This window comes from Pollicipes pollicipes, unplaced genomic scaffold (genome assembly GCF_011947565.3).
Source record: "Pollicipes pollicipes isolate AB1234 unplaced genomic scaffold, Ppol_2.1 Scaffold_4881;HRSCAF=5763_pilon_pilon_pilon, whole genome shotgun sequence".
Lineage (NCBI taxonomy): Eukaryota > Metazoa > Arthropoda > Thecostraca > Pollicipedomorpha > Pollicipedidae > Pollicipes > Pollicipes pollicipes.
In genome coordinates this window covers 53530579-53555482 of record NW_023596576.1, presented here as the reverse complement: position 1 = coordinate 53555482, position 24904 = coordinate 53530579, and the positions used below count along the sequence as shown (strand labels likewise).

Genomic DNA, 24904 nt, shown 5'->3' with positions numbered 1-24904 from the left:
CGTGACATGGAGCTGACCAAGGAGGCGCAGCGCCAGGACGAGAACGACAAGCTGCGCAAGGAGTTCGCCAAGCACGCCAACGCCTTCCACTTCTGGCTGACCGAGACTAGGTGAGTGTGCGGACAAGGAGTACACCAAGCACGCCAACGCCTTCCACTTCTGGCTGACCGAGGCCAGGTGAGTGTGCGGACAAGGAGTTCGCCAAGCAAGCCAACGCCTTCCACTTCTGGCTGACCGGGACTAGGTGAGTGTGCGGACAAGGAGTTCGCCAAGCACGCCAACGCCTTCCACTCCTGGCTGACCGGGACTAGGTGAGTGTGCGGACCAGCCGCCACTTCCGGGTACGTTCGGAGGCTCGTGCCTGTGTGCTCCCGTTGGCTGCCGCGCAGTTTGCCATGCTGTCTGGCCAGGTGCGCAGTTCGACGGTGAGCGATCGCGTCCCCGCCGCAGGCGCACTGGATCACTGCCGGATGACCTGAGCGATGATCTCTATGCTCTCTAGGCAAAGAAACTGTCCGCATTTCTCAAAGCTCTGAGATTTTCTGCGATGCGCGCGTGCCTCAAGTGCGTGTCACACTCAGCGCTAAGTAGGCCACACTTCTGTATAGGGGTCTAATGAGCATGGCACTCGACGCGCCCAACAATCCCAATTAACAACGGTGAAGGGGGCCGGGTCGTTATGGCCAAATGTTAAGCGCCGCCGGCTGCCACGCGGGGTCTGGGTTCGCGTGTTTCTACAGCGGCACGCAGCGATGGTGTGACGCCGAGGGCGTGGACCGCGCCACTGAGTGCTCGCCTTGTGCTGAGGGGCGGCGGAGGCGCGCTCTAGTGAGCGGGAGAGGGGGGGGGGGGGGTCGTTCGGCGGAGGCGTGCTCTGGTGAGGGACGGCCCCTCCGGCGGAGCCCGTGCCGCCAGCTCGGCGGTATTCACGCTGCCTGTGGAGCCTTTTGTCAGTCGCGTCGCGCCCTGAAGACGGGCTTCGATCGGCGCCGGTGTGCCGCTGCGAGAGGCGGCGTCCCTGGCGGCCAGTTTTCGCTGCTGCGGAAATTTCCAATCTAACTTTCTCATTGTTCTTCCCGCCCCGCCCTCGATGAAGACGTGGCAGCCAATACCGATGGGAGTGGGTTGTCGCCTGGTAACGACATCGATTTACTTTGTGGCGCATCTTGCGGGTGTATTCGGTGTCGAAAACGGCCGGGCCGAGAGTGTTTTGTGCGCCCACCACACAGTGTTTGTCGGGTCTATTTTCGTCGTCTGTCTCATCTGTCGCACATCGCTCATCCACTTGGCTCTGGCCCTTCCCTTGTCTTGCCGTTCACGTTCAATCTGCTAAATTTGCCGCCGCTGCGCTGACCATCATTCTTCCGAAAGTCCGGAAAACAACCACCGGAGCGTGCCTGCAATGCGCGTTGTTTTTCGGCGCGCGCCGCGTGTCCGTCTTGAGGGAGGTGAGGACGCGCGCCGCGCCGCCGCGCCGCTGAATGGGCGTGGGGCGCGCCGCCGCCGCTGACGGTGACGTCTGAATCGGAGGACGGACGCGGCGCGCGTCCGCCGGTCCACTGTACCGGCCGCCGGCGGTTCCGGCATACCGCCACAATGGGTCCTTTCGCCGTGCAATGGCGGAGCTGGCGCTGTTCCGCTGTCGGTGCGTGCGCCGTGTCGATGTCGGTCTTGTCACTGGTCCGCCGTGGGTCGTTTTACTGATGCGCTGTCATGCTATCACTGGCCTAGTGCCAGTGCCGGCGGTGATCCGCCGCTGTTGTGCAGCACGATTGGCCCCGCCGCTGTGATCCACTGTCGACCCCGTCACCTCCCCACTGTCGATCCTGCCACTGCCCCACCGTCGATCCTGCCACTGCCCCACTGTCGACCCCGTCACTGCCCCACTGTCGATCCTGCCACCGCCCCACTGTCGATCCTGCCACTGCCCCACTGTCGACCCCCGTCACTGCCCCACTGTCGATCCTGCCACTGCCCCACTGTCGACCCCGTCACTGCTCCACTGTCGATCCCGCCACTGCCCCACTGTCGACCCCGTCACTGCTCCACTGTCGATCCCGTCACTGCCCCACTGTCGACCCCGTCACTGCCCCACTGTCGATCCTGCCACTGCCCCACTGCCGACCCCGTCACTGCTCCACTGTCGATCCCGTTACTGCACCACTGTCGATCCCGTCACTGCCCCACTGTCTATCCTGCCCCTACTCTACTGTCGATCCCGCCACTGTTTGTCACTGTTGATCCTGCCACTGCTCCGCCGTCGATCCCGTCAGTGCTACACTGTCGATCTCGTGACTGCTCCACTACCGATCCCGTCACAGCTCCACCGTCGATCCCGTCACTGCTGCACTGGCAATTCCGCCACTTCTCCACTGTCGGTGCCGTCGTCGTTGCACCTTTCTAACGCCACCTTCGTCACCGCCAGGTCGTCAATGATGGAGGGCTCTGGCACCCTCGAGCAGCAGTTGGAGGCCGTGAAGAAGAAGGCGGCCGAGGTGCGCGCTCGCCGCAGCGACCTCAAGAAGATCGAGGACCTGGGAGCTATCCTGGAGGAGCACCTCATCTTGGACAACCGCTACACCGAGCACAGGTGAGCGGCGACACTGCTGACCGCGCCCGCCGGCACTGATGGGGGAGGGGAGGGCAAAGCAAGGGCTGCCATGGACGGGTTTGGCTATCCCCCCCCCCCCCTGTCGCAAGCAGCGACCCGGCGTGACCAATGGCCGCGCGCCGCAGACGGCTAGCGCCGAGGGACGCCACCGGAGCATGGGTCCGGCCGGAGCGCGGCCCGCTGGCCTGACAGCGGCGCCGCCCAGCGCCGGCGCTGGGGCGCGCGGTGTGGCGGACCGGCCTGTCTAGGAAGATCGCCCACTGGAGCGATGCTGAAGTCGCTGGCTGGCTGAGGCGGACGAGTCGTATTAGGAGCGGCACTGTTTACGCCTCAAGCTCCTACGACTTCGGTCCAACAACAGCAGAGGAAACAAGATTCGCCGTCTAAATTACACTGCGCAGCGCTGGTGTGAAGTGGTGGCCAAGTCGCCGCCGTTCTTTCCGCTGCCTGAACGAAAAAAGATCCACCGCACCAGCTTTGTTGTCCGCTGGAAGGCGTCGGCTGTTGCGAGAACGCCGGAACGCCGGCCATGACTGAAGTGTTGCGTGGCGCCGAATATGGCCAGATCGATCTGACATCAGGGGGTGCAAGGGATCCGTGAAGACAAATTACTGAGAAAACAAAACAAGAGTGTTTTCTGTTCGTTCAAGACCACTGCGTCCCCTGTCCATTCTGCTCTCTTAACGGATTTAAGCCACACGTGTTCTGCGACTTAATCGCACTTGTACCGCGCCGCCATTATGAAGTAGACCGCCGTTTCTCAAGGCCGCGAACTCGGCCTTAACAGAAGGCATCTTCCATTTGGGCCTAATGACCCGACCGACGGGCCAATGTGATTACCTTTGGCGTACTGTGCGACTGACCGGGTTGTGCTGGCTGCTTTTGCCTTCTAATGCAACGTTCTCGTGGCGCGTGGGATACTTTCATGCATCACCGTCTCGTCGGACGGCTGTTGCGCGCCCGCCCAGGATGCTCCGATTGCTGATCGACCCTCCAACTCTTCACGTTACGGGACCGATCTGCTTTTCCGTCGTGAAGTTCTCGGAAAGTTTTCTCCGTCGGCCGTCTCGCTCGACGTCACGGAACTGGCCGTGCGCCGTGCGCCGTGCGCCGTGCGCGTGGATCGGCCCAGACGTGTGGTGCGGGGCGTCCCGTGTACAACACTCACCTGTTGGCTGCCCGTGCGGCAGGCGGCGAACGGACCGTGAGGGCTTGAGCCGTCAGGGGAGGGGGCCGAGCCGGGTCGCCCTGCCCTGCCCTGCCCTGCCCTGCCCTGCCCTGCCCTGCCCTGCCCTGCCCCGCCCCGCCCCGCCCCGCCTTGTTCGGACGCCGGCGGGGTCCTGCTGAGAAGGACCATCTTCCTAGACTGTTCGGTTCAATCTCGGGACCCTACTAACGTCCGGTGGCCTTCTGTTCATCGCCCACGGAACTGTGACCTTGCGGCTTTTCGGTTGTAGCGCGAGCTGATAAAAATTCATGGAATCCCCGAATGGCTTCTGTGGCAGCGCATTTGGTGCGTGATAGCAGCTGCTGATAACGTTTAAAGCCCGCCCGGGAATAGCTTATTTCAGGGTGCTTGATTTGCTAATCTGAAGTTTTCTGAACGGCGCCGCGCAGGGGCGTCCTCGGTTCTGCGTGGATCATGGCGTGACGTTGTCGGAAGGAGTGCGGCCGCGACGGAGGAGACCGGTGATGTCTAGCGACGCCCCATGCGGGTCGGCGAAGGGGGCGGGCAAAGCACACGACAATCGATATGCGTTGTGCATGAAATAGCCGCGGGCACGAGCGCGGGAACTTTCCCATGATCTCCCACTCGACGCATCTGGACAGCTATTCGGTTCTGGGAAATGGTGTCGATATGTACTGCTTGAAGGTCAGAATAAATCGATGCCCCCCCATTATCGGATGTCTTCCAGAAAACTATCCAGATTTCAAGCCCGAACTTCTGAGAATGACATTATTAAATCAATTCGTTGGCCGGAAGATTTTAACGCTGTCGGAATACGCAAGCTCAGGCATGTAAGTGGTGCCTGGAAATGATATCACAGCGTGTGTGGGCAACTCGACGCTGGGCGGCGGGAGCGCGGTCCGTCTGACTCATGGTCCGGGATCGAACAGTGCCCGCCCTCGGCTCGGACTCTGCAGCTGGTCGCCTGTTGGCGCAGTGTGCTGCCGGCCTGCCGCCTCCGCCTCCGCCTCCTCTGGGAGCGGCGCTGGGCCGGCCTGTGGCGGGGTCGGCGCCGCACCGCTCCGCTCCAGACCAGGCACCCGAGGGCTGGCGGCAGCTGGCTCGGCTCAGATTGAGGCACGCTCGGCCGGAAGGTCGGCGCTGAGGGCCGTCGTTAGTGCATGACGACAAGATGAGGATTGGTTCAGTGTCGGGGGTGGGGGGGGGGGGGGGATGTGGGCTAGCTTCAGTTCGGTGGAAGGACATGAGCGGGAGGAAGAGGTTCGCAGCGTGACTGCGGGGTCTGCACAGACAGCTGGGCTGTATTGTATCCGGAGGTGATGGACCCAGAAGTGGCCAGCCTCAGAGGGCAGACCTGAGAGAGGTCAGAGGTCGGAGACCTGACAGGTCATTCTGGTGGGGTGACTTTCAACAGCTTTGTTGGATGACCCCGGGCAGGTCGGCTTTCTGAAGCCGGGGAGTTTCAGATGTTTGGAGGTCACTCGGGTGAAGGCAGCTCAGAAGAGTTGATCTGGAAGGGGTCAGCTGGCGGGAGGGGACAGAACAGGACTTCACGGGAAACTCAGTCATATCTGTGAAGGGGATGATTCAGTGTGACCAGCTGTCTAGAGCTGACTCGGGAGTGACCAGCTGTCCAGGGGTGACTCGGGAGTGACCAGCTGGGTGGCGGCTAGTGTGGGCCTGATGACGGCCGCCGGATCAGACGCCCCCGGATCAGACGCCGCCGGATCAGACGTCGCCGGATCAGGTGCCGCCGGATCAGACGTCGCCGGATCAGGTGCCGCCGGATCATACGCTGCCCGATCAGACACCGCCGGATCAGACGTCGCCGGATCAGACGCCGCCGGATCAGACGTCGCCGGATCAGATGCTGCCCGATCAGACGTTGCCGGATCAGACGCCGCCGGATCAGACACCGCCGGACCAGATGTCGCCGGATCGGACGTCGCCGGATCAGACGCCGTCAGATCAGGTGCTGCCGGATCAGACGCCGCCGGATCAGATGCTGCCGGATCAGATGCTGCCCGATCAGACGCCGCCGGATCAGACACCGCCGGATCAGACGCCGCCGGCCGGCCGGGTCCTGTTGGCCTCTGTGGTCGTTAGCTGGCCGGAAGCCGTATCTGCGCCGGCCGCTCTAATGAGAGCCACGCCGACGCCGCCTGATGTAAGGGCTCGTCGGGTGTCGCCGCTGCGAGCTGGCCGGCGATGGCCTCCGGCAGCGGCCGCGGCCGAGTGGGTCACCGATGCGGGTCTCGAGCTCGGCTGGCGACACGGCGGGCAGAGAGCTTGGCATGGTACGGGCGTGCAATGTTTTGCCAGGGCGGGTGACGTCATGCAGGCGCTTCGCATACATGGGCGCTGAAGCGGCCGCCCTTCGATGCGCGTGGTGAGTTATTGCTACGTCGTAGGACCGTCGATTTAAATATGAAATGTGCAAGGGCGTGCGATGGGTTGTCATTTCGAAAGCTGAACATGCGCTGCTATTCAAACCTGATAAAAGACCCTCAAAGAACGAGTCTGTCTAACATGGAATTCGCTCGTTCGGCCACCTGGGATTACAGCTCCTAATGACGACTCATGCACCGAACACAAGTGAATTGTGCAACTGCAATTTTGGCCACCAAGCTGGCCGTGACATGCGGCGGGGCTGATGGTGAAGTCCGCCATTGGACCACCAGCGGCCTGATTAGAGCGGGGCCGGGACCTGGCCGCACCGGGCCGGCTTAGGCCGCCGTGCCGCGCATGCGCCGGCTCACGGCTCGGGTGGCGTCAGCCACGGCCGGACTCCATTGGGACGGCTGGCGCCGCGCCGGCTCCGCGCGGTCAGCGGCGGCGGTCCCGGCCGTCATGGGACCACCGATGCCGGGATCATATGGTCCATGGCGGCGCGGTGCCGGCTGGCATCGGACTGGCGGGACCGGTGGCCGCGCCGGCCGCAGCGGCGCCGCTCGGACGCTGTCGGTGGCAGCCCGGCCGTGGTGCGGTGGGGCCGTCAGAGAGGGAGCGGCCGCCATAGCCTCAGCCGGCCGCAGGGGCGGCCCCTGAAGGCAGATAGAGCCGGCCCGCGCGCGGGGCGTGGCCCAGACCTCCAGCGGCGTGCCGGGCCGGCTGGCGCCACTGTCACGCGGGAACGCTCGGCTGAGGACGGCCGACTCAGACTCAGGCCGGCAGGCTGGGCTGTGGTGTCAGGCGGCGGCCGCGGTGACGGGCGCCACAGCCCAGCTCAGGCGGCGGCCGCGGTAACGGGCGCCGTCGGAGCTGATCGGTGGCTGCCGTGTGTTCGTGCGAGCCGACCCAGTCAGGCGACGAATCAGGCTCGGCACCAGTGCCTCCAGCGCGGATCAGGCTCGGCACTAATCAGCACCGCCGATGGTCGATATCGACGGGTGCGACGTGCTGCGCTCGACAGGCCGGCTAGAGCCGCCCACCTGCGGCGCCGGCTGGGTGCCATCTGCGCCCGTCCCACCGTCCAGGGCTGCCCTGGCCGGCCCCGCTCCGGCGCCGCAGCTGGGTGCCGTCTGCGCCCGTCCCACCGTCCGGGCTGCCCTGGCCGGCCCCGCTCCGGCGCCGCAGCTGGGTGCCGTCTGCGCCCACCCCACTGCCCTGGCTGCCCTGGCCGGCCCTGTCCGGCGCCGCAGCTGGGCGCCGTCTACACCCGCCCTGCCGCCCAGGGCTGCCCTGGCCGGCCCTGTCCGGCGCCGCAGCTGGGTGCCGTCTACACCCGCCCTGCCGCCCGGGGCTGCCCTGGCCGGCCCTGTCCGGCGCCGCAGCTGGGTGCCGTCTGCGCCCGTCCCACTGCCCTGGGCTGTCCTGGCCGAGGTGCCGACGCTCAGAGATTTGCCGCTGTACCGGCCAGACGGCACGGACGGAGCCGACGGCACACAGCTGCGGGGGCGGACACAGTTCAGGGGTTTGTGTGGCCTTTCAGCGACTATATCCTATCATGATCCCAGATAAATCGGAAGGTCGGCTAGAGCCGATCGTGCAAAGTAAGGCACGAACAAACTGTGGTTGTTTTTGTGTATTCCCGAGGCTTTTGCGACGCCTGGGCTCATTTTGTTTTTGTTTTCTGTAGGCAATTTAATAAGATGCGATTGTATCTTTCCGTCTTGTTAATTTCACTGTAATGAAAAACTCATCATTTAAGTGCAGGCCTTTAACCAAAAATGGCAGTTCTTCCTATGTATCAATGACTACCGAGACAAAATGCTCAGTGAAATGCCCCGATTCCAAACCATGCGCTTTCTTGGTGAGCTGCAACGGTTCTTGAAGCTGTAATTGGGATCTGGAAGCCCAACACCGTTGCCAATAAATCTCACGGGTCTGTATAGTATCGTAACTGCACGGAGGCCAGTGAGTCTGTCCGATCATGTGTGGGCTAACCGGTGGGCCCGTCCGGTCATGCGTGGGCTGGCCGTTGGGACTGTCCGGTCACGTGTGGGCTAACCGGTGGGCCTGTCCGGTCATGTGTGGGCTAAGCGGTGGGCCTGTGCGGTCGGACGTGGGCTGACCGGTGGGCCTGTCCGGCAAGCACGGTGGGCCTGGCCCAGCAGTGGGACCAGCTGGACCAGCTGGGCATGCGGATGCAGCACAACCTGGAGCAGCAGATCCAGGCCCGCAACCAGTCGGGCGTTGCTGAGGACTCGCTGAAGGAGTTCTCCATGATGTTCAAGTAAGCGGTAGCGGGTGCTACGCCTTCCGCGGGGAATTGCAAGGCCCTGAGACGTGCGGCTTGGGTGGGGCCCGATATTCGATAGCGGGTGCTATGCCTTCCGCGGGGACTTGCAAGGCCCTGAGACGTGCGGCTTGGGTGGGGCCCGATATTCGATAGCGGGTGCTATGCCTTCCGCGGGGACTTGCAAGGCCCTGAGACGTGCGGCTCGGGTGGGGCCCGATATTCGATAGCGGGTGCTATGCCTTCCGCGGGGACTTGCAAGGCCCTGAGACCTGCGGCTGGGGTGGGGCCCGATATTCGCTCACTGACCTGATGTGTGTTATCGGACGCTTGTGCGTGCGCTGTTTTACTGATAAGTGCTCTGTCAACTATTCACCATGTAAGGGAAGGTCCTGGGGCGCCGAGCCGTGATAAACAGCTGCTAAACGTGAGAGGGCGGACGTCTGAATGTGTTGTATGCTGGCTGTCGTGGGCCACGATGTATCGCTTCCATTAACGCTGCATCCGTGTGCGGTCTCCCCATCGGTGCTGTGTGGTGCCAGTGTGCTGTCGCGCCGGTTCTGTCTTCGCTCGACTTGAGCTGGGCTGTGGTCAGCCTCTCGCGTCACGCCCGCCGATGGATACCGCAGGCACCGCTGGCCGCTCTCGGGTCGGTTCCCTTCACACGCTCCCCTGTCGCCACCCGCAGGCATTTCGACAAGGAGAAGGCAGGCCGACTGAACCACAAGGAGTTCAAGTCGTGCCTGCGTGCGCTCGGTTACGATCTGCCGATGGTGGAGGAGGGCCAGCCCGACCCCGAGTTCAACGAGATCCTGGGTAAGCCCTCCGCGCGGCTGCGGCAGCCATCGCGGGGAACCGGCGCTCTCGTCACGTGGCGCGCCGTAAGGAAGCCACTTGAAGTACGGAAGATGTGAAGTCAGGTATTCATGAGACTTGCAGCCGCCGGCGCCACGTCAAACCCCGAGCTTTGTGCGTTGCATGCCGGCAAGTGGTTCCACTCCTCGCGGGTTTTTTCTACGATGCCATTTTGGTTCTAGTAGGAATTTGTTACGGTGCTGGACGCTTCCGTCATGTGGATTACTAGTCGTACTACTGATTCTCGTCGGTTGAGTAGCAATTTATGGTCTTAATACGCGCGTTGATTGATTTGGTGTCGTGGTCGGGCTGTAAACGATTTCATAGATCAGAATGCGACGCATGGCCTGCAAGCACACAAGTGTTACAGACGAGAGTCATCCGAAAGCCGTTCAGACGTGAACGATGGTCGGATGGACTATCGGCACGCACTGCCGTGTGGTGGTGCTGCGTCTTCATCAGCTGCGACTGTAGAGCTGGCGGAGCGCTCGGTATGCGGCGTCCTAGCCCTCTCGGCAGTAGGCTGCGCCGGCTGTTGCCAGCCGGGCCGCCGTCGCGCTCCGTCTGGGGGCGGCGTGCGGGTGCCGCGCCGTACTGCGGCGCCGCCTGGCGGGGTAACGAGCCGCCGGCCGCGCCGCGATGCTTTTTGCTGAGGTCTCCGCGCGCGCCGGCGGAGGGTCGGTCCGCGCCGCCTCTGCAACAGCGGCCTGGCTGTAGGCGTTAGCCGCGCTCGGTCGAAGCGGCACGGTGAAGGTCCGGCCGGTGGCGAGGGGGGGGGGGGGGGGGTCGCATCGGCGTCACAAACACACTTGGTTACGGTGGCAGGACGTACAGCGACACGATGCCCTACCACCTGGCATCGTTGGCCTCAGCGTGGCACCTAAAGGTGCTGTGCGTTTGCAGGTGCGCGGCATTCTACTGGTCTCTCCAGTTCAATCATAAGTCATCGATTGTGTTGCCTGTTGGTTCTTACCCTCAGATATCCCGGCGGATGTGTGGGCTGCTCGCTCAAAGCTATAAGGGAAGCGCAGTTGGCAGGCTTTTGAGCATCCGCGCTCTTTAAACGCGCAAGTTCTGTGTGTCGTCGGATATCTGGTCACATCTCCCGGCTCCTTGTTCGGGCGTGTAAATCAATCCCGTTTTGGTTGAAGCCGCTCAGCCCCCACGTTCCCCGAAATCCAATAGTTGATAGGCCGCCTGCTTTATGGCTACGGCCGAGAGGTAGAGAGAGCGAGAGCGAGAGCGAGAGCGAGAGCGAGAGCGAGAGCGAGAGCGAGAGCGAGAGAGAGAGAGAGAGAGAGAGAGAGAGAGAGAGAGAGAGAGAGAGAGAGGGGAGAGAGAGGCAGTGGCAGTGGCAGTGGCAGTGGAGAGAGAGAAAGAGAGGGAATGGGAAAGGAGAGGGAGAAGGAGGAGGAGGAGAGGGAGAGGGAGAGACGCGCTCGGGGCGCTGCGTCCATCGATTCCGCGGTAGCGGGCCGCTGAGCCGGCAGCCCGGAGCCCGACTACAGCCGGCTCCCGACCCGGCCCAACGGGGACAGCGGGCCGGGCGTGCTGCACTGGGTCGTGCCTCTCGGGCCGACGGACGAAGGAGGACACGCCGGGGGCAGCCCGTGAGGCGAGCCCCCGCTCTGGTCGATGCCCGCCCGGCCGCGGAGTACTGCTTACGGCAGTGTGCCGCCGGGATTACAGACACCACTCGAGCGCAGCTCACCCGCGGCTCATATGGGCCTGCTGTGCTCTGTTTGTGCTGCGATCTCGTCAAATATTGACGTAGCCGTCGTGTTAGGGGCGTATTTAATAGCACGCCTCACGCATTCCGGGGCATCATAGATGAACACAAATAACTCGCTCGCTAACCAGTCGACTTACCAGCTCATTTCCATTAACTCCCTCATCCAGTCTCCCATTGAAATGACCACCCCATGGCCACGTAAACATGATCCACGTGAACAACCACTTCCTCCCCAGCAAACCCAAATCATCATCACCGGCCAGCAATCGCCACACCGTGCCTTGTCCTTGTGCCTGATCTGTAAGACGGTCAGACAGCCCATCTGTGCCGAGCAGCTGTTTCCACGCAGCAAATCTGCGAGCCGTGCGGCGGATAAGGCCATTAACGCAGCCGTCCCCGGGCGCCGCTCGCGTTCGGCCGACCGGTCCCGGACGGCTCGTTACAACCGCGGCCCGTTCCGGCGGAGCGGGTGCCGACGGCAGGCGGCGCCGTCGCTCCAGCGTCGGTCGCGTCCGGCGTGCGAAGCGATGCGGTGGGGCGCCCCGCTGCCGGACTGGGCGACGGCCTTGGCCCGGGCGCGGCGCCGGCCTGCCGTGCGATTTACCGCGCCCCACCATATTGGCGCCGCCCTCCCGCCGCCTTTGTGCGGATTAGGTGGCTGCCTGACCTCTCTGAGGCCATCACTTACTGGGCCGGCCGGCGACGTTGCGGTCAGCGGGAGGCGGCCGCCGCGCCCGGCGACCCGGCCGGCGCGGACCCGGGCGCACCATCGATCGCGCCGCCGAACGGGCCCGACGCTGCCGTCCGCGCCGCTTCAGCGAGTGCCGTCTGTCGGCTCACCCACCCACCCACCCGGCTTGGCGGTGCAGCGTGTCGCCGACCGGGCTCGGGGGACCGGCGGCCGTCCCACCGGCCCGCCGCGCCGGCGGCTGGCGGAAATGGGCGCCGAATGTCGCCTCCGCGGTGGCGTCGCCCGTGGCAGGTGAGCCACATCGGGAGCCCGGCCAGCTCCAGACGCCCGGCACGGCGGCCTGAATGCCCCGCAGATCGGCCGGCCAAATAAACGGGCCGGCGGCGGAGCCGTCTCAGTGTTTGGGGAGACGGCCGGCGCCTGGGACCCGGCGAGCCCCCGCCGCCGGCCCACCCACCGGGCGGGCCGGCCGGCCGACGCCCCGGCCCTCTGCTGCTCGGTTGACCTGGGGCACCGTCGGCGCCTGGAGCACCTGTGGCAGTTGCGGCAGTCTGGTATCCTCTGGACGAAACAGGAGCCGGCACCGGCAGACGTCACAGCAGCCAGTTGGTTTAGCAAGCCACATTTATTTGCTTTTGATAGATAACGTTATTAGGGCAACGCTCGTAGAAACCACCTGAACCCCCCCCGTAAGGTCCGAGATAATTTGATCCCACATAAAGGCCTTGTAATGTGCAATACAAACTGGTTATGCACGAGGTGCTTTGATTGATGAGGAGAAGCAGAGATTTGCTGCTTTTTGGAGATATTGTGTTGGGCAGTTATCAACATCGCTTTTTTATAAGATAATGTCTGGTAACAAATTTGATTTCTTCGACGTCTGGTCTTTTCAAATGCACGAAATGTGCATCCAGATCAATTCACTCCCATCCGACCACGGACTCTGGCTCTGCCGACAGTGTTCATTGTTCACCTCTGCCATTCGGAATGAATGAATGGGGCAATGCAAAATCAGGCGAGACCTCTGAATATGCGCGCTCCGGTTGGAGCGACGGCTCGCCATCTTGGCGCTCCAGATGGCTCAGTGCTGGCAAATGGACCTGAATCCACTCCACAAAGCCCCCAGATCATTCAGCCGGCTTTGGCGCAATCAAGACTACGGCGCCGACCTCGGCATTGTTCTCCGGTCCTGACGCCGTCCCCGGCATTGTTCTCCGGTCCTGACGCCGACCCCGGCATTGTTCTCCGGTCCTGACGCCGACCCCGGCATTGTTCTCCAGTCCTGGCGCCGACCCCGGCATTGTTCTCCGGTCTTGACGCCGACCCCGGCATTGTTCTCCAGTCCTGGCGCCGACCCCGGCATTGTTCTCCGGTCTTGACGCCGACCCCGGCATTGTTCTCCAGTCCTGACGCCGACCCCGGCATTGTTCTCCGGTCTTGACGCCGACCCCGGCATTGTTCTCCGGTCTTGACGCCGACCCCGGCATTGTTCTCCAGTCCTGACGCCGACCCCGACATTGTTCTCCGGTCTTGACGCCGACCCCGGCATTGTTCTCCGGTCTTGACGCCGACCCCGCCATTGTTCTCCAGTCCTGACGCCGACCCCGGCATTGTTCTCCAGTCCTGACGCCGACCCCGGCATTGTTCTCCGGTCTTGACGCCGACCCCGACATTGTTCTCCAGTCCTGACGCCGACCCCGACATTGTTCTCCAGTCCTGACGCCGACCCCGGCATTGTTCTCCGGTCTTGACGCCGACCCCGGCATTGTTCTCCAGTCCTGGCGCCGACCCCGGCATTGTTCTCCGGTCCTGACGCCGACCCCGACATTGTTCTCCGGTCTTGACGCCGACCCCGACATTGTTCTCCAGTCCTGACGCCGACCCCGACATTGTTCTCCAGTCCTGACGCCGACCCCGACATTGTTCTCCAGTCCTGACGCCGACCCCGACATTGTTCTCCAGTCCTGACGCCGACCCCGACATTGTTCTCCAGTCCTGACGCCGACCCCGGCATTGTTCTCCAGTCCTGACGCCGACCCCGGCATTGTTCTCCGGTCTTGACGCCGACCCCGACATTGTTCTCCAGTCCTGACGCCGACCCCGGCATTGTTCTCCAGTCCTGACGCCGACCCCGACATTGTTCTCCAGTCCTGACGCCGACCCCGACATTGTTCTCCAGTCCTGACGCCGACCCCGACATTGTTCTCCAGTCCTGACGCCGACCCCGACATTGTTCTCCAGTCCTGACGCCGACCCCGACATTGTTCTCCGGTCCTGGTGCCGTCCTCGACAGGGCGACCGGAGCGCATCTGCGGCGGCCGGTTCAGTGGGAAGGGGCGGTCGGCCGGCCCGAGTGCGCGCAGCCCTGCCGCCAGCAGCAGCCGTGAGCCGCTGATGAATGGCCGACGCTGTATCGGCAGCGCCAGCCACGTCCGGCCGCCGGTTGACAGAATCCCCCGGTAACGAGCGGCGGCGGCCGCGCCGGGACCTCCGGCGAAGCGCCATCGAGGCGCGATCTCGGAGGAGGCGGCGCCACGCGCGCCGGCTGGTGATCGATGGAGCGACCCGTCGACCGGCCTTTGTCACTGTCGTTCGCCGTGACGTTGCCGGCAAGGCGCCGCCCGCCGAACGCCCGTCCCTCGTGTTGGACAGTGACAGCCGCGGTCTCGTCTTAGCAGCGGCCGGGCGCTGCCGCCGCCGTACACGTCCAGGGCGAGGGCGGCGGCTGCGGGCTGGCGACAGCTTGATCTGTGGGTCTTCACTGGTGGTCGTCGGGCCGCGCTCCTGCCCACCTCACGGTGTTTCCCCTTCTGGCGCTGGGGCTGGGACCGTGCGTCCATCATCGGTCGGCGGCGGCCTCCGGTCGGCCGCGGCCGCGCGCCGTCTCAGCGTCCGAGCCGCGTCCGAGGCGATGGATGGCGTCACCGACCCGGTCTGTCGGCCCCTGACATCCGTCAGCGCCACAGCCATCGGCAGCCGGCGGCTGGCGCATTTGCCAGTGTCTGCGGCCCGCGGACATGGTGCCTTTTAGCGTGATTGTCAGACGCCCGCAGGCGGTCAGGTCCGTGTGTTCGCAGCACCCACGCTGTCTGCCATCACCGACACTTTGGATCATCACTTTCTCGGGCCGGATGCTATCTGGACGTTCCGACTTATTAGTTTACTTTTAGTCACGACCGGGTTTGTGCCTTTATTCTCCGCCGCCGCCGAAGGCGTTTTTCGTTGCGTACGTTACCTGCATGCCTGCTCGGTGTCACGTACGCCATTTGTGGCAATCTGCGACGCGCAGCCCTGAGCGACAAATAACAGTTCGGTTCTGGTGTAGTTCCTATTTATTTTTTACGTTATTATTAACAATGTGCCTGCATATCTTGCGCGAAATGAAGGTCGGATCCGAGGCGGACAAGGCGGATCCAAGGATAAGACTCACTTTAAACAATACTTTATATTTTGGATTGGTCAGTTCGTAAACAACTTTACTAAGCAGTCGTATTTAGGCGGACGATGAGCGCATAACACGTGCGTGATATGTCTGTTATTCGGTGCTATTTAGATTTGCAGGTTAGAGGCTACATTGCGCGTTGCTCTTTTACGTCATTGCTCCCGTGAACTGTCGAGCCTTATCTGAGCAGCTGGTGCTGTAATGTGGCGATGGGTAAAAAATAAATCCCAATGTCAATGGGCATGTTGATCCAACGTTCTTATTCCATTGACATGAGCATTCTCAGCATGGGTTCTCCTGAATATTCTCAGCATGGGTGGCATTTGTACCCAGTTTGTCCCCGCGTCACAAGGGGCTATCCGTCCCTTGACGGAGTGGCGCCGACGGCCCTTAACACGCGACGCTGTCCTTCCAGACGTGGTTGACCCCAACCGGGACGGCTTCATTAGCCTGCAGGAGTACATGGCCTTCATGATCAGCAAGGAGACGGAGAATGTGCAGTCTTCGGAGGAGATCGAGCACGCCTTCCGCGCCATCACCAACGGCGAGCGGCCCTACGTGCTCAAGGAGGAGCTCTACACCGTAGGTGGCCTCTGGCCTGACTCTGGTCGGCCCAGTCCCTTGTCGCCCCCCCCCCCCCCCGCTCTCCACCAGTCAGTCGCTGGTCGCCCCGCTCCCTATACGTCGGTGTTTGGCCGTGCCTGCCCTCCGCCCGTCAGTATCCAGCCCCGCTCCCTATACGTCGGTGTTTGGCTGTGCCTGCCCTCCGCCCGTCAGTATCCAGCCCCGCTCCCTATACGTCGGTGTTTGGCCGTGCCTGCCCTCCGCCCGTCAGTATCCAGCCCCGCTCCCTATACGTCGGTGTTTGGCTGTGCCTGCCCTCCGCCCGTCAGTATCCAGCCCCGCTCCCTATACGTCGGTGTTTGGCTGTGCCTGCCCTCCGCCCGTCAGTATCCAGCCCCGCTCCCTATACGTCGGTGTTTGGCTGTGCCTGCCCTCCGCCCGTCAGTATCCAGCCCCGCTCCCTATACGTCGGTGTTTGGCCGTGCCTGCCCTCCGCCCGTCAGTATCCAGCCCCGCTCTCTGTGCGTCGGTGTTTGGCCGTGCCTGCCCTCCGCCCGTCAGTATCCAGCCCCGCTCCCTATACGTCGGTGTTTGGCCGTGCCTGCCCTCCGCCCGTCAGTATCCAGCCCCGCTCCCTATACGTCGGTGTTTGGCCGTGCCTGCCCTCCGCCCGTCAGTAATCCAGCCCCGCTCCCTATACGTCGGTGTTTGGCTGTGCCTGCCCTCCGGCCGTCAGTATCCAGCCCCGCTCCCTAGACGTCGGTGTTTGGCCGTGCCTGCCCTCCGCCCGTCAGTATCCAGCCCCGCTCCCTATACGTCGGTGTTTGGCCGTGCCTGCCCTCCGCCCGTCAGTATCCAGCCCCGCTCCCTATACGTCGGTGTTTGGCTGTGCCTGCCCTCCGCCCGTCAGTATCCAGCCCCGCTCTCTGTGCGTCGGTGTTTGGCCGTGCCTACCCTCCGCCCGTCAGTATCCAGCCCCGCTCCCTATACGTCGGTGTTTGGCCGTGCCTGCCCTCCGCCCGTCAGTATCCAGCCCCGCTCCCTATACGTCGGTGTTTGGCCGTGCCTGCCCTCCGCCCGTCAGTATCCAGCCCCGCTCCCTATACGTCGGTGTTTGGCTGTGCCTGCCCTCCGCCCGTCAGTATCCAGTCCAGCTCCCTCTGCGCCAGTGCCCAGCTGCCCGGGCTCCGTATGTCTGTTTGTTCGCCAGGTGGCCGGCGGCGCTTATTGCGAGCGGCCCGATATGTGGCTGGCCGCCTGTGCATAGAGCCGCACGCACGCGGGGCCAATCTGTGCCACGTGACAGCGCGACCCCTGGGGAGGCAAACGCCGCCAACCCCCCCCCCCCCTCCCCAGCCCATATCCACTCCGTACGGCGGCCGGGGCGCGGGCGGGCAGGGGTCGGAGCGCCGGGACGGGGCGCCACGCGCACAGCGCCGGACCAGACTGGGTTAAGAATGCTCCTGACTCGTTGATCCCAATTGTGTTGTACTCGAGGCATGTGGCAGTCATTAACGCATGTCGGCGGCCACCTGCCTGTCAGTGCGTCCGTTAAAGGTTATCGTAAAGGTTAGGTTGAAAATTGATGGTGGACTATATTGGCCGGAAGCTGGTATTTTTAGGAACAATTTTTTCCTCGACTGCCTGCCGTCCGCTTGGCAAACTGATGTGCCTGTCCATAGAACACACGACATGAATGTTGTCGCGTTTGAGTCAAGCTTTGCAGGAGTTGGCTGGAGCGGGCCTACTTGGTGAGCCGTCGGCCGCGATGCCCGGACGCGGTGGCCGGCGGTCGCTGCACTGGCGCCGGCGCGCGGCCAGCCGGTCCCCGGCATTCGTGTGCACGAGCCGTAGCTCTGCGACCCAGACACCGCCCCTGGGGGGTGTCTGGCCACCAGGGGACAGTCGCGCTCGTCGGCGGACACGGCTGCGGAGCGGCCACGGTCGCCGGCCGCCGCGGGCGAGTGTGCCGACGGGCCATCACGAGCGCGGCGGCTCGCCCGGCGCCGCCCGGCCGGGCCAATCCGTCAGCAGGGCCGAAGTTGCCAGACGGACGCGTGTCGCGGCGGACGGCCGTCGTCCCGCCGCCGGCCCGGACCGCTGGTCCGGACCGCCGCCGCCCCGCTCGTCACATGCCCGTCGTCCCGTCGTCCCGCCGTCCTGTCGTCCTGTCGTCCTGTCGTCCCGTCGTCCCGTCGTCCCGCCGTCCCGCCGTCCCGCCGTCCCGCCGTCCCGCCGTCCTGTCGTCCTGTCGTCCCGTCGTCCTGTCGTCCCGTCGTCCCGCCGTCCCGCCGTCCCGCCGTCCCGCCGTCCCGCCGTCCCGCCCGTCCTGTCGTCCTGTCGTCCCGTCGTCCTGTCGTCCCGTCGTCCTGTCGTCCGTCGTCCCTGTCGTCCCGTCGTTCCCGTCGTCCAGCCGTCCTGTCGTCCCGTCGTCCCGTCATCCTGTCGTCCTGTCGTCCCGTCGTCCTGTCGTCCTGTCGTCCCGTCGTCCTGTCGTCCTGTCGTCCCGTCGTCCTGTCGGTCCCGTCGTCCTGTCGTCCCGTCGTCCTGTCGTCCCGTCGTCCTGTCGTCCCCGTCGTCCTGTCGTCCCGTCGTCCTGTCGTCCCGTCGTCCGTCGTCCCGCCGTCCTGTCGTCCCGTCGTCCCGTCATCCTGTCGTCCTGTCGTCCCGTCGTCCCGTCGTCCTGTCGTCCTGTCGTCCCGTCGTCCTGTCGTCCCGTCGTCCTGTCGTCCCGTCGTCCTGTCGTCCCGTCGTCCTGTCGTCCCGTCGTCCCGCCGTCCCGTCGTCCCGCCGTCCCGCCGTCCCGCCGTCCCGCCGTCCTGTCGTCCTGTCGTCCCGTCGTCCTGTCGTCCCGTCGTCCTGTCGTCCCGTCGTCCCGTCGTCCCGTCGTCCCGCCGTCCCGCCGTCCTGTCGTCCCGTCATCCTGTCATCCTGTCGTCCTGTCGTCCCGTCGTCCTGTCGTCCCGTCGTCCTGTGGTCGCGGCGGCGACGCGGCCGGCCGGCGGGTTTGTCCCGTCGCCACCCACCTCGGTGCTGGGAAGCCGATCTGCGGCAACAGCTCGTGCAAACGAGGTCGACGGCTCGACAGTGGTGAACCCCCAGCTCTCGGGTGCCGCCTCACATTGCGTGCTCTCCTGGCTGCAGTAATGCACGCATCCTATGACTTTCTTGAGAGCAGTGACACAGATCGCGACCTCTGGGTGGTCCGCTCGGCGCGAGGCAACTCACGAGATTTCGCTTCACACCGGCTATTTGCAGTGTTGGATCGAGTGAGACTGCTTCCAATGGTTTTGATACGGTCTTAAACCCGATGATGTTTTAGATCCAATTGGACGCGTATCAATAGGAAGCTAAGCTAGGTCGTAGCCAGCCAAGTATTCTGGGCGGAGGGTCCTGGGTCCTAGCGGGAAGCGTTAACAGCGTGATACTGTGTCGTAACAGAAGTATGGCATGTGTTTGAGTAGCGGCTTGTATTGTCCGCATCGGGCCCCTGTCATTAACACAGCTCTGGGGTTCCGTGGGCCTTTGGAGTAGCGCGTTGTCGCGGCGACGGCTCATCCCGTCTGGGACCGCAAGGCTGAGGCGTTTCTTGGTAAATCCGGGCCAAGCCGTCGTTTCGTCGGTAGCTAGCCACCTTTGGCTGTTAGCATCGAGTCCGTGGGGGCGAGAGCGAGAGGGAGAGGGGGAGAGAGAGGGGGGGGGGGGGCAGGGAAACGTCGGCCGCTCTATGTTAGGCCCGCCCATGGTTTTGAGGCCGTCACGCGGGACGACCGCCGCTGCGGTTTGCCGTCGTTACGATCGTCACGTCGTTTGTCCGGAGCAGCCAGTGCTGTTCCGAGGGCGTTCGAAGCGTCGGCCGAGGCCCCGCGTCGCGGACACAGTGCACTCCGGCGCACCACCGCGCCGCTGATTCAGTGGCCCGCGCCCGGACACAGCCGTCGTCCGTAAATCAGAGCGCGCCGGAAGAGGCCGGGCGACGCGCCTCCGTCTCGAGGCAACAGAGTCACCTGCCCGGCTGCGGCGGCAGCCGGGCAACGCGCCTCCGTCTCGAGGCAACAGAGTCACCCGCCCGGCTGCGGCGGCGGCCGGCCGACGCGCCTCCGTCTCGAGGCAGCAGAGTCACCCGCCCGGCTGCGGCGGCGGCCGGCCGACGCGCCTCCGTCTCGAGACAACAGAGTCACCCGCCCGGCTGCGGCGGCGGCCGGCCGACGCGCCTCCGTCTCGAGACAACAGAGTCACCCGCCCGGCTGCGGCGGCGGCCGGGCGCGCCGGCTGTGCTGCGCCGGGCGTCGGCTCCACTGTGGCGGGGAGACGCCGGCACGAGCCGACCGAGCGCGCTCGCTCGCTCTCTCGTGCCGCCAGTGACGCTTCGCGATAAATAGCCCGGAGTGCTATTCGGTCTGGCGGCCGGGGCGGCGGCCGACGCTTGGTGCCACATTGTTCCACATTTCCTTCGGCGTTGCTGGCACGGTCCCGTTCAATACACAGCGCTCCGTCTCCCTCTCACATCGATTACGTGTCCATATCACTTAGAACAAGCGCTTTATTGAAACATGGTCGTTTTTGTGATTTAAGTCTCACTCCTTTATTAAAGCACGGTCGCTATTTCTTATGATCTTAGTCGCATCTGTGATGGCTCACTGGCTTGCAGTGCTTAGCGGCACAGCGTCAGCTGGTCGGTTGCTGGCCGCTGTGCTGGTGGCGTCCGTGCCTGGGCCGTCACCTGCCGGCCGCGCCGCTCTGTCAACAGACGCGCACCGGCCGGCGCCGGCCCCGGCCCCGGAGTCCGTCGTCGTTATCACGGCCGGTGCGCAGCCGGGCGCTGACTGATGGCCCGATATGGCTCGGCCAGGGCCGCTTTTTCCGGCGCCCGACTGCAAATACCCGGTAATGGAAGATGATGCGGGCGGTACGTGTGCCGCGTGGCGCGCTGTTTACCCGGCTCAGACCGAGACCGTTGGGCGTCGCCGTTCCTTTGGCTCCGTAGATGCCGACAGCCCATGCAGCCGGGATAAGCATGTGTCCGGACGTAAGCCACCTGCTGGGCCAGGAGGGCTGCGTAGTCGGATTCGTGGCTGTGCGGTCACTTTCCCTTCCACGCGTTCATGCGTAGCGTCCTGTTGGTTGTGACTGACGTGTTCCCGTGCGCTGCTTGGCGTCGGACGTCGATTCTCTCCCCGCTCTCCCCGCCGTCGGACGGCGGCGGCCGAAGCCCGCGATGATAGGGTTCGGACCTTGGCGACGGGTGGCAGGATCAATGGTGATGACGGTCGCGCCACACGCCGGTCACTGACACTTGTGGCGCGGCTCGCCCGCTGGCGCGCGGCCGGCCGCAGACCGGCCGGCCGACACGCGCCGGGCCGGGACAGGTGGCGGCGGGTTCGGCGGATGAGACTGTCGTGACGCCTGCGTGGGGCGGCCGTCAGATTCCCTGTCGGTGGGACTGTCGTGACGCCCGGCGTGGGGCGGCCGTCAGATCTCCTGCGGGCGTGGGGCGGCCGTCAGATCCGCTGCCGGCCAGCTGGGCGTGCGCCGCTGTTTACCAGCGGCGCGGCGCCGCCGAGCCCGCCTATCGACCGGGCCCGTCTCGCACCTCCGTCCGCCGTGCCGGCCAGAAGGCGAAATCAGCGGCGTCCGCGGCCCCAGCGGCCCGTGCGGGATCAATGGGATGGCGGCGCAGCCCTGACCGTGGCCGCATGGGCGATCGATTCGTGCACCTTCCCTGCAGTCGGGGGCCGACGGCCGGCCGCCGGCCGAGGGCCGCATGATACCCGACCCGCCGAGAAGACGACGGTCGGGACCGAGGCGGCGGAGGCAGCGGTGCCAGGCCGGCGGCCAGCGTTTGGGACGCCCGGCACCGACAAACGCCGCCCAGCGCCAGGCCGCTATTCCGGCCGCCTTCCGCCCGCCGCTCTGACGGCTGCTCCGAGAGTTTCTGTCGAGGGGCGAGCGCTGTTTGTCGGCCTGGCGTCTCTCAGCGCCGCTCCTTTGTGAGCCGGTGCCCGTCGGCGGTGGAGATTTGAACGCTGCTGACGTGGCGTGGTTCCGGCCGAGTCGACCGGCGCCCGGGCTTCTGGCCGGGATCCCTGCGTGGCGAGCCGCGCGCGACTGAGCTGCTGGCTTTCCTCCCCACCTGGTCCTCGCCGCCACGCACCCGTGCACCCGTACCTGTTGAAGTAACGATCGGTCGTGCGCGGAGCACACCGGGCAAATGTGATAAGCAGGCTCAGCGGGCTTTGCCCTGAGGGCTTTGGCGTGGGTTTGACGGGATGTGTGGACGGCGTTGGGATGGCGGTGTTAGGCGTCTCGCAATTTATGACATTGTCGCCGTTGTTTGAGTTTCTTGACTGAAACAGCTGACGAATTGTGTTTGTCGTCGTATCCGTGTATTGCATTTTTACAAACACACCTGTAACGTGTTCTATAATATATATATATATATATATATATATATATATATATATATATATATATATCACACATTGGCAGATGTGTGGCTGGCCCTTAACGCGCTGCTGTGGGAATACTGCCGTCCGGTTGAACAGCTGTGGCTCGTTTAATTTACAGCTCATCCTGTGTTCCCACCGCGTGCAAGATGTTGCTGCTGTCGTATCAGTGACAACACGAGTTGGCGGTTGCAAGGGCTTGTTCGACGGCGTTCCGGGCTACAGGAGCAGCTGTGGGGCGGACCGCCACTCCCCTGCCCCTGACCCTGACCCTGCCCCTGTCCCTGTTCTGCACGGCACCGCACTCACACGGTCTCCTCCGCCGGCAGAACCTCAGCAAGGAGATGGCAGACTACTGCGCCGACCGAATGAAGCCATACACGGACCCCAACACCGAGAGACAGATCCCCAACGCATTCGACTACGTCGACTTCACGCGTTCGCTGTTCCAGAACTAGGCCGCGCCGGCCGGTGGCCTCGCTTTGTCTTATCTCTCGCGATCGTAGCAGCTGTCTGGCCGTGCCGTGCGTCGGCTGACAGACCCAGTCACTATTTATCTTGTGTTGTAGTGCGCAGCTTTTTGCTCGGAGCGGGCGAGCGGCGGACGGCGGCGCGCTCGGACGGCTGGTGGTGCGTACGCGCCCAGGCCGTCCGCTACTCCGACCGGGCGCATAGTTATCGGTGTTCACCTGGTGGCGCACACGGTGCCGGCTCCGGCTCCGGCTCCGGCTCGGGCTCCGGCTCGGGCTCCGGCTCTGGCTCTGGCTCTGGCTCTGGCTCTGGCTCCGGCTCCGGCTCTGGCACCGGCACCGGCACCGGCTCTGGCTCTGGCTCCGGCTCGGGCTCCGGCTCGGGCTCCGGCTCTGGCTCCGGCTCTGGCTCTGGCTCCGGCACCGGCACCGGCACCGGCACGCTGACGCTCGACACCTCACCGACGCCGGCCGCTGCCGAGCTTGTCAGACCGCGGTCGCCGAGCCTGCTCCGGCATTCACCCGCATTATTTCTGCTAGTGGCCAGTGGTGAAGGCAGCTTGGCTGGCGGTTGTCCGGTGCGCGCCGCTGCCGCCGGCGGGCCATCGCGTCCTATATGTCCGGTATACGGCGCTGCATGTCGCCGCCAGCGCGGCCGGCCGCTGTCTCCCTCAATAAACAGAGCGTCTCCGCTGCCGGGCGTCTCCGTCCGCCCGTCTGTTGGTCCGTCTGTCTGCAGCCGGGACGTCGATAGCGGCGCGCGAGACCGCCGCCCGCTCCCTGGAGAGCAGGCCAGGTGGGCGTTGCAGGCCGGCGCCGGCGGCCCGCACGCTCCGGCACGGGAGCGGCCGCCTGGGCCAAGAGTGGTCACCGAGGCCAGGAGCCGCTCTTGAGGCCAGGAGCCGCTCTTGAGGCCAGGAGCGCCCGTCGAGGCCAGGAGCGGCTGCCCAGGCGAGGGGCGGCTGCCCAGGCGAGGGGCGGCTGCCGAGGCGAGGAGCGACCCGCCGAGGCGAGCGTGCGCAGGTCACGGACAGTGGCGGGCGCCGGCGGCCGACACCGCCCGCACAAGCCACCGGCGACCAGACGCTTCGACTACCCATATCGAACACTGAGACGGCCGCCACTCGGTGTCACACGCACACGCACACGCACACGCACACGCACACGCACACGCACACGCACACGCACACGCACACGCACACGCACACACACACACACACACACACACACACACACACACACACACACACACACACACACACACACACACACACACACACACACACACACACACACACCGCCGATGCCGATCCAAACATACGGCAGGTGCATCACATGTGCTGGCCACGCAGAAGACCAAGGCTCAGCTGATGCAGACCGCTGGTACCGATCCAACGCGCGGGCCGATACCGGCTGGCAAAGAACGTCGATACGAGTCACCCCAGAGCTCCAGCAGAAGCCCGTAGACGGGCAGTACGGACCGGGACAGATCGACAATGCTGACTGCTGACAATGACGCGTACAAAATACTGGGGCGGGCCGCATGGGCCTGGCACGTCTCTCGTTGAATGGCGTACTTGCTGGCGCACACCGTCGGTTAGTGTCCGTTCAAAGTGCCGACACCGGCCCACGCAGATTGCCTATGCCCATCCGCTCAGCCTGACAAACAGACTGCCGGCGGGGTCCGCACGGACTGCCGATGTTGGCATGCGTAGGCTGCCCTTTGATTGATAAACATATGCCGCGGAGTGGCATTTGATTTGGCGCAGCGTGTCTGGGAAACTAGGGATACGGGGTTTGATTTCCCGCGGTACCCGTGCAATCTATCAGGACAAGAGGCGGCGGCGGCATACAGCCTCAGTTACTCATTACGTCTTACATCACCAATGACAACAGCAAACATGTCAACAGCTTTGAAGTATAACACACACGTCATCTACAACGTGCGCCTGCGAAATTTAGAAATATGTCCACAACAGGCGTGGCTGTGGCGTTTTTCGATAATGGATAACCGCAGGTGTTTGCCTCATGCGAATTAACGGGATGTAACAGGCCAGGAATATTTCACCGGCCGCTCTGACTGTGCGCCCGTTACGTACTTAACAGACTGCCCGCATCTCAGAGTAAGGATGATAGCGGTTTGATCATCGGTTCACCTGTCAACATCTCACAGCCGTCCCCCCCCCCCCCCCCTACATCGTAAGGATTCCAACTGGGGTGACGCGG

At 64.1% G+C, this 24904-nt stretch overlaps 1 protein-coding gene across 1 annotated transcript; it reads left to right on the top strand.

Moving 5' to 3' along the window:
- LOC119100795 (spectrin alpha chain) lies at positions 1 to 22991 on the top strand. Its single transcript, XM_037223933.1, has 6 exons — positions 1 to 110; positions 2426 to 2590; positions 8335 to 8475; positions 9167 to 9294; positions 15614 to 15780; positions 22538 to 22991. The coding sequence occupies exons 1-6, from the start codon at positions 7 to 9 to the stop codon at positions 22664 to 22666; spliced, it is 834 nt and encodes a 277-aa protein (XP_037079828.1). The 5' UTR covers positions 1 to 6; the 3' UTR covers positions 22667 to 22991.
- The last annotated feature ends 1913 nt before the right edge of the window (positions 22992 to 24904 follow it).

What these genes read in the sequence shown, in the direction of transcription:
- LOC119100795 (XM_037223933.1), top strand. Translation starts at nt 7, where the DNA reads ATGGAGCTGACCAAGGAGGCGCAGCGCCAGGACGAGAACGACAAGCTG. An exon ending in AACCGCTACACCGAGCACAG is followed by an intron (nt 2,591 to 8,334) that starts GTGAGCGGCGAC and finishes CTGTCCGGCAAG; the next exon opens with CACGGTGGGCCTGGCCCAGC. An exon ending in TCAAGGAGGAGCTCTACACC is followed by an intron (nt 15,781 to 22,537) that starts GTAGGTGGCCTC and finishes CTCCGCCGGCAG; the next exon opens with AACCTCAGCAAGGAGATGGC.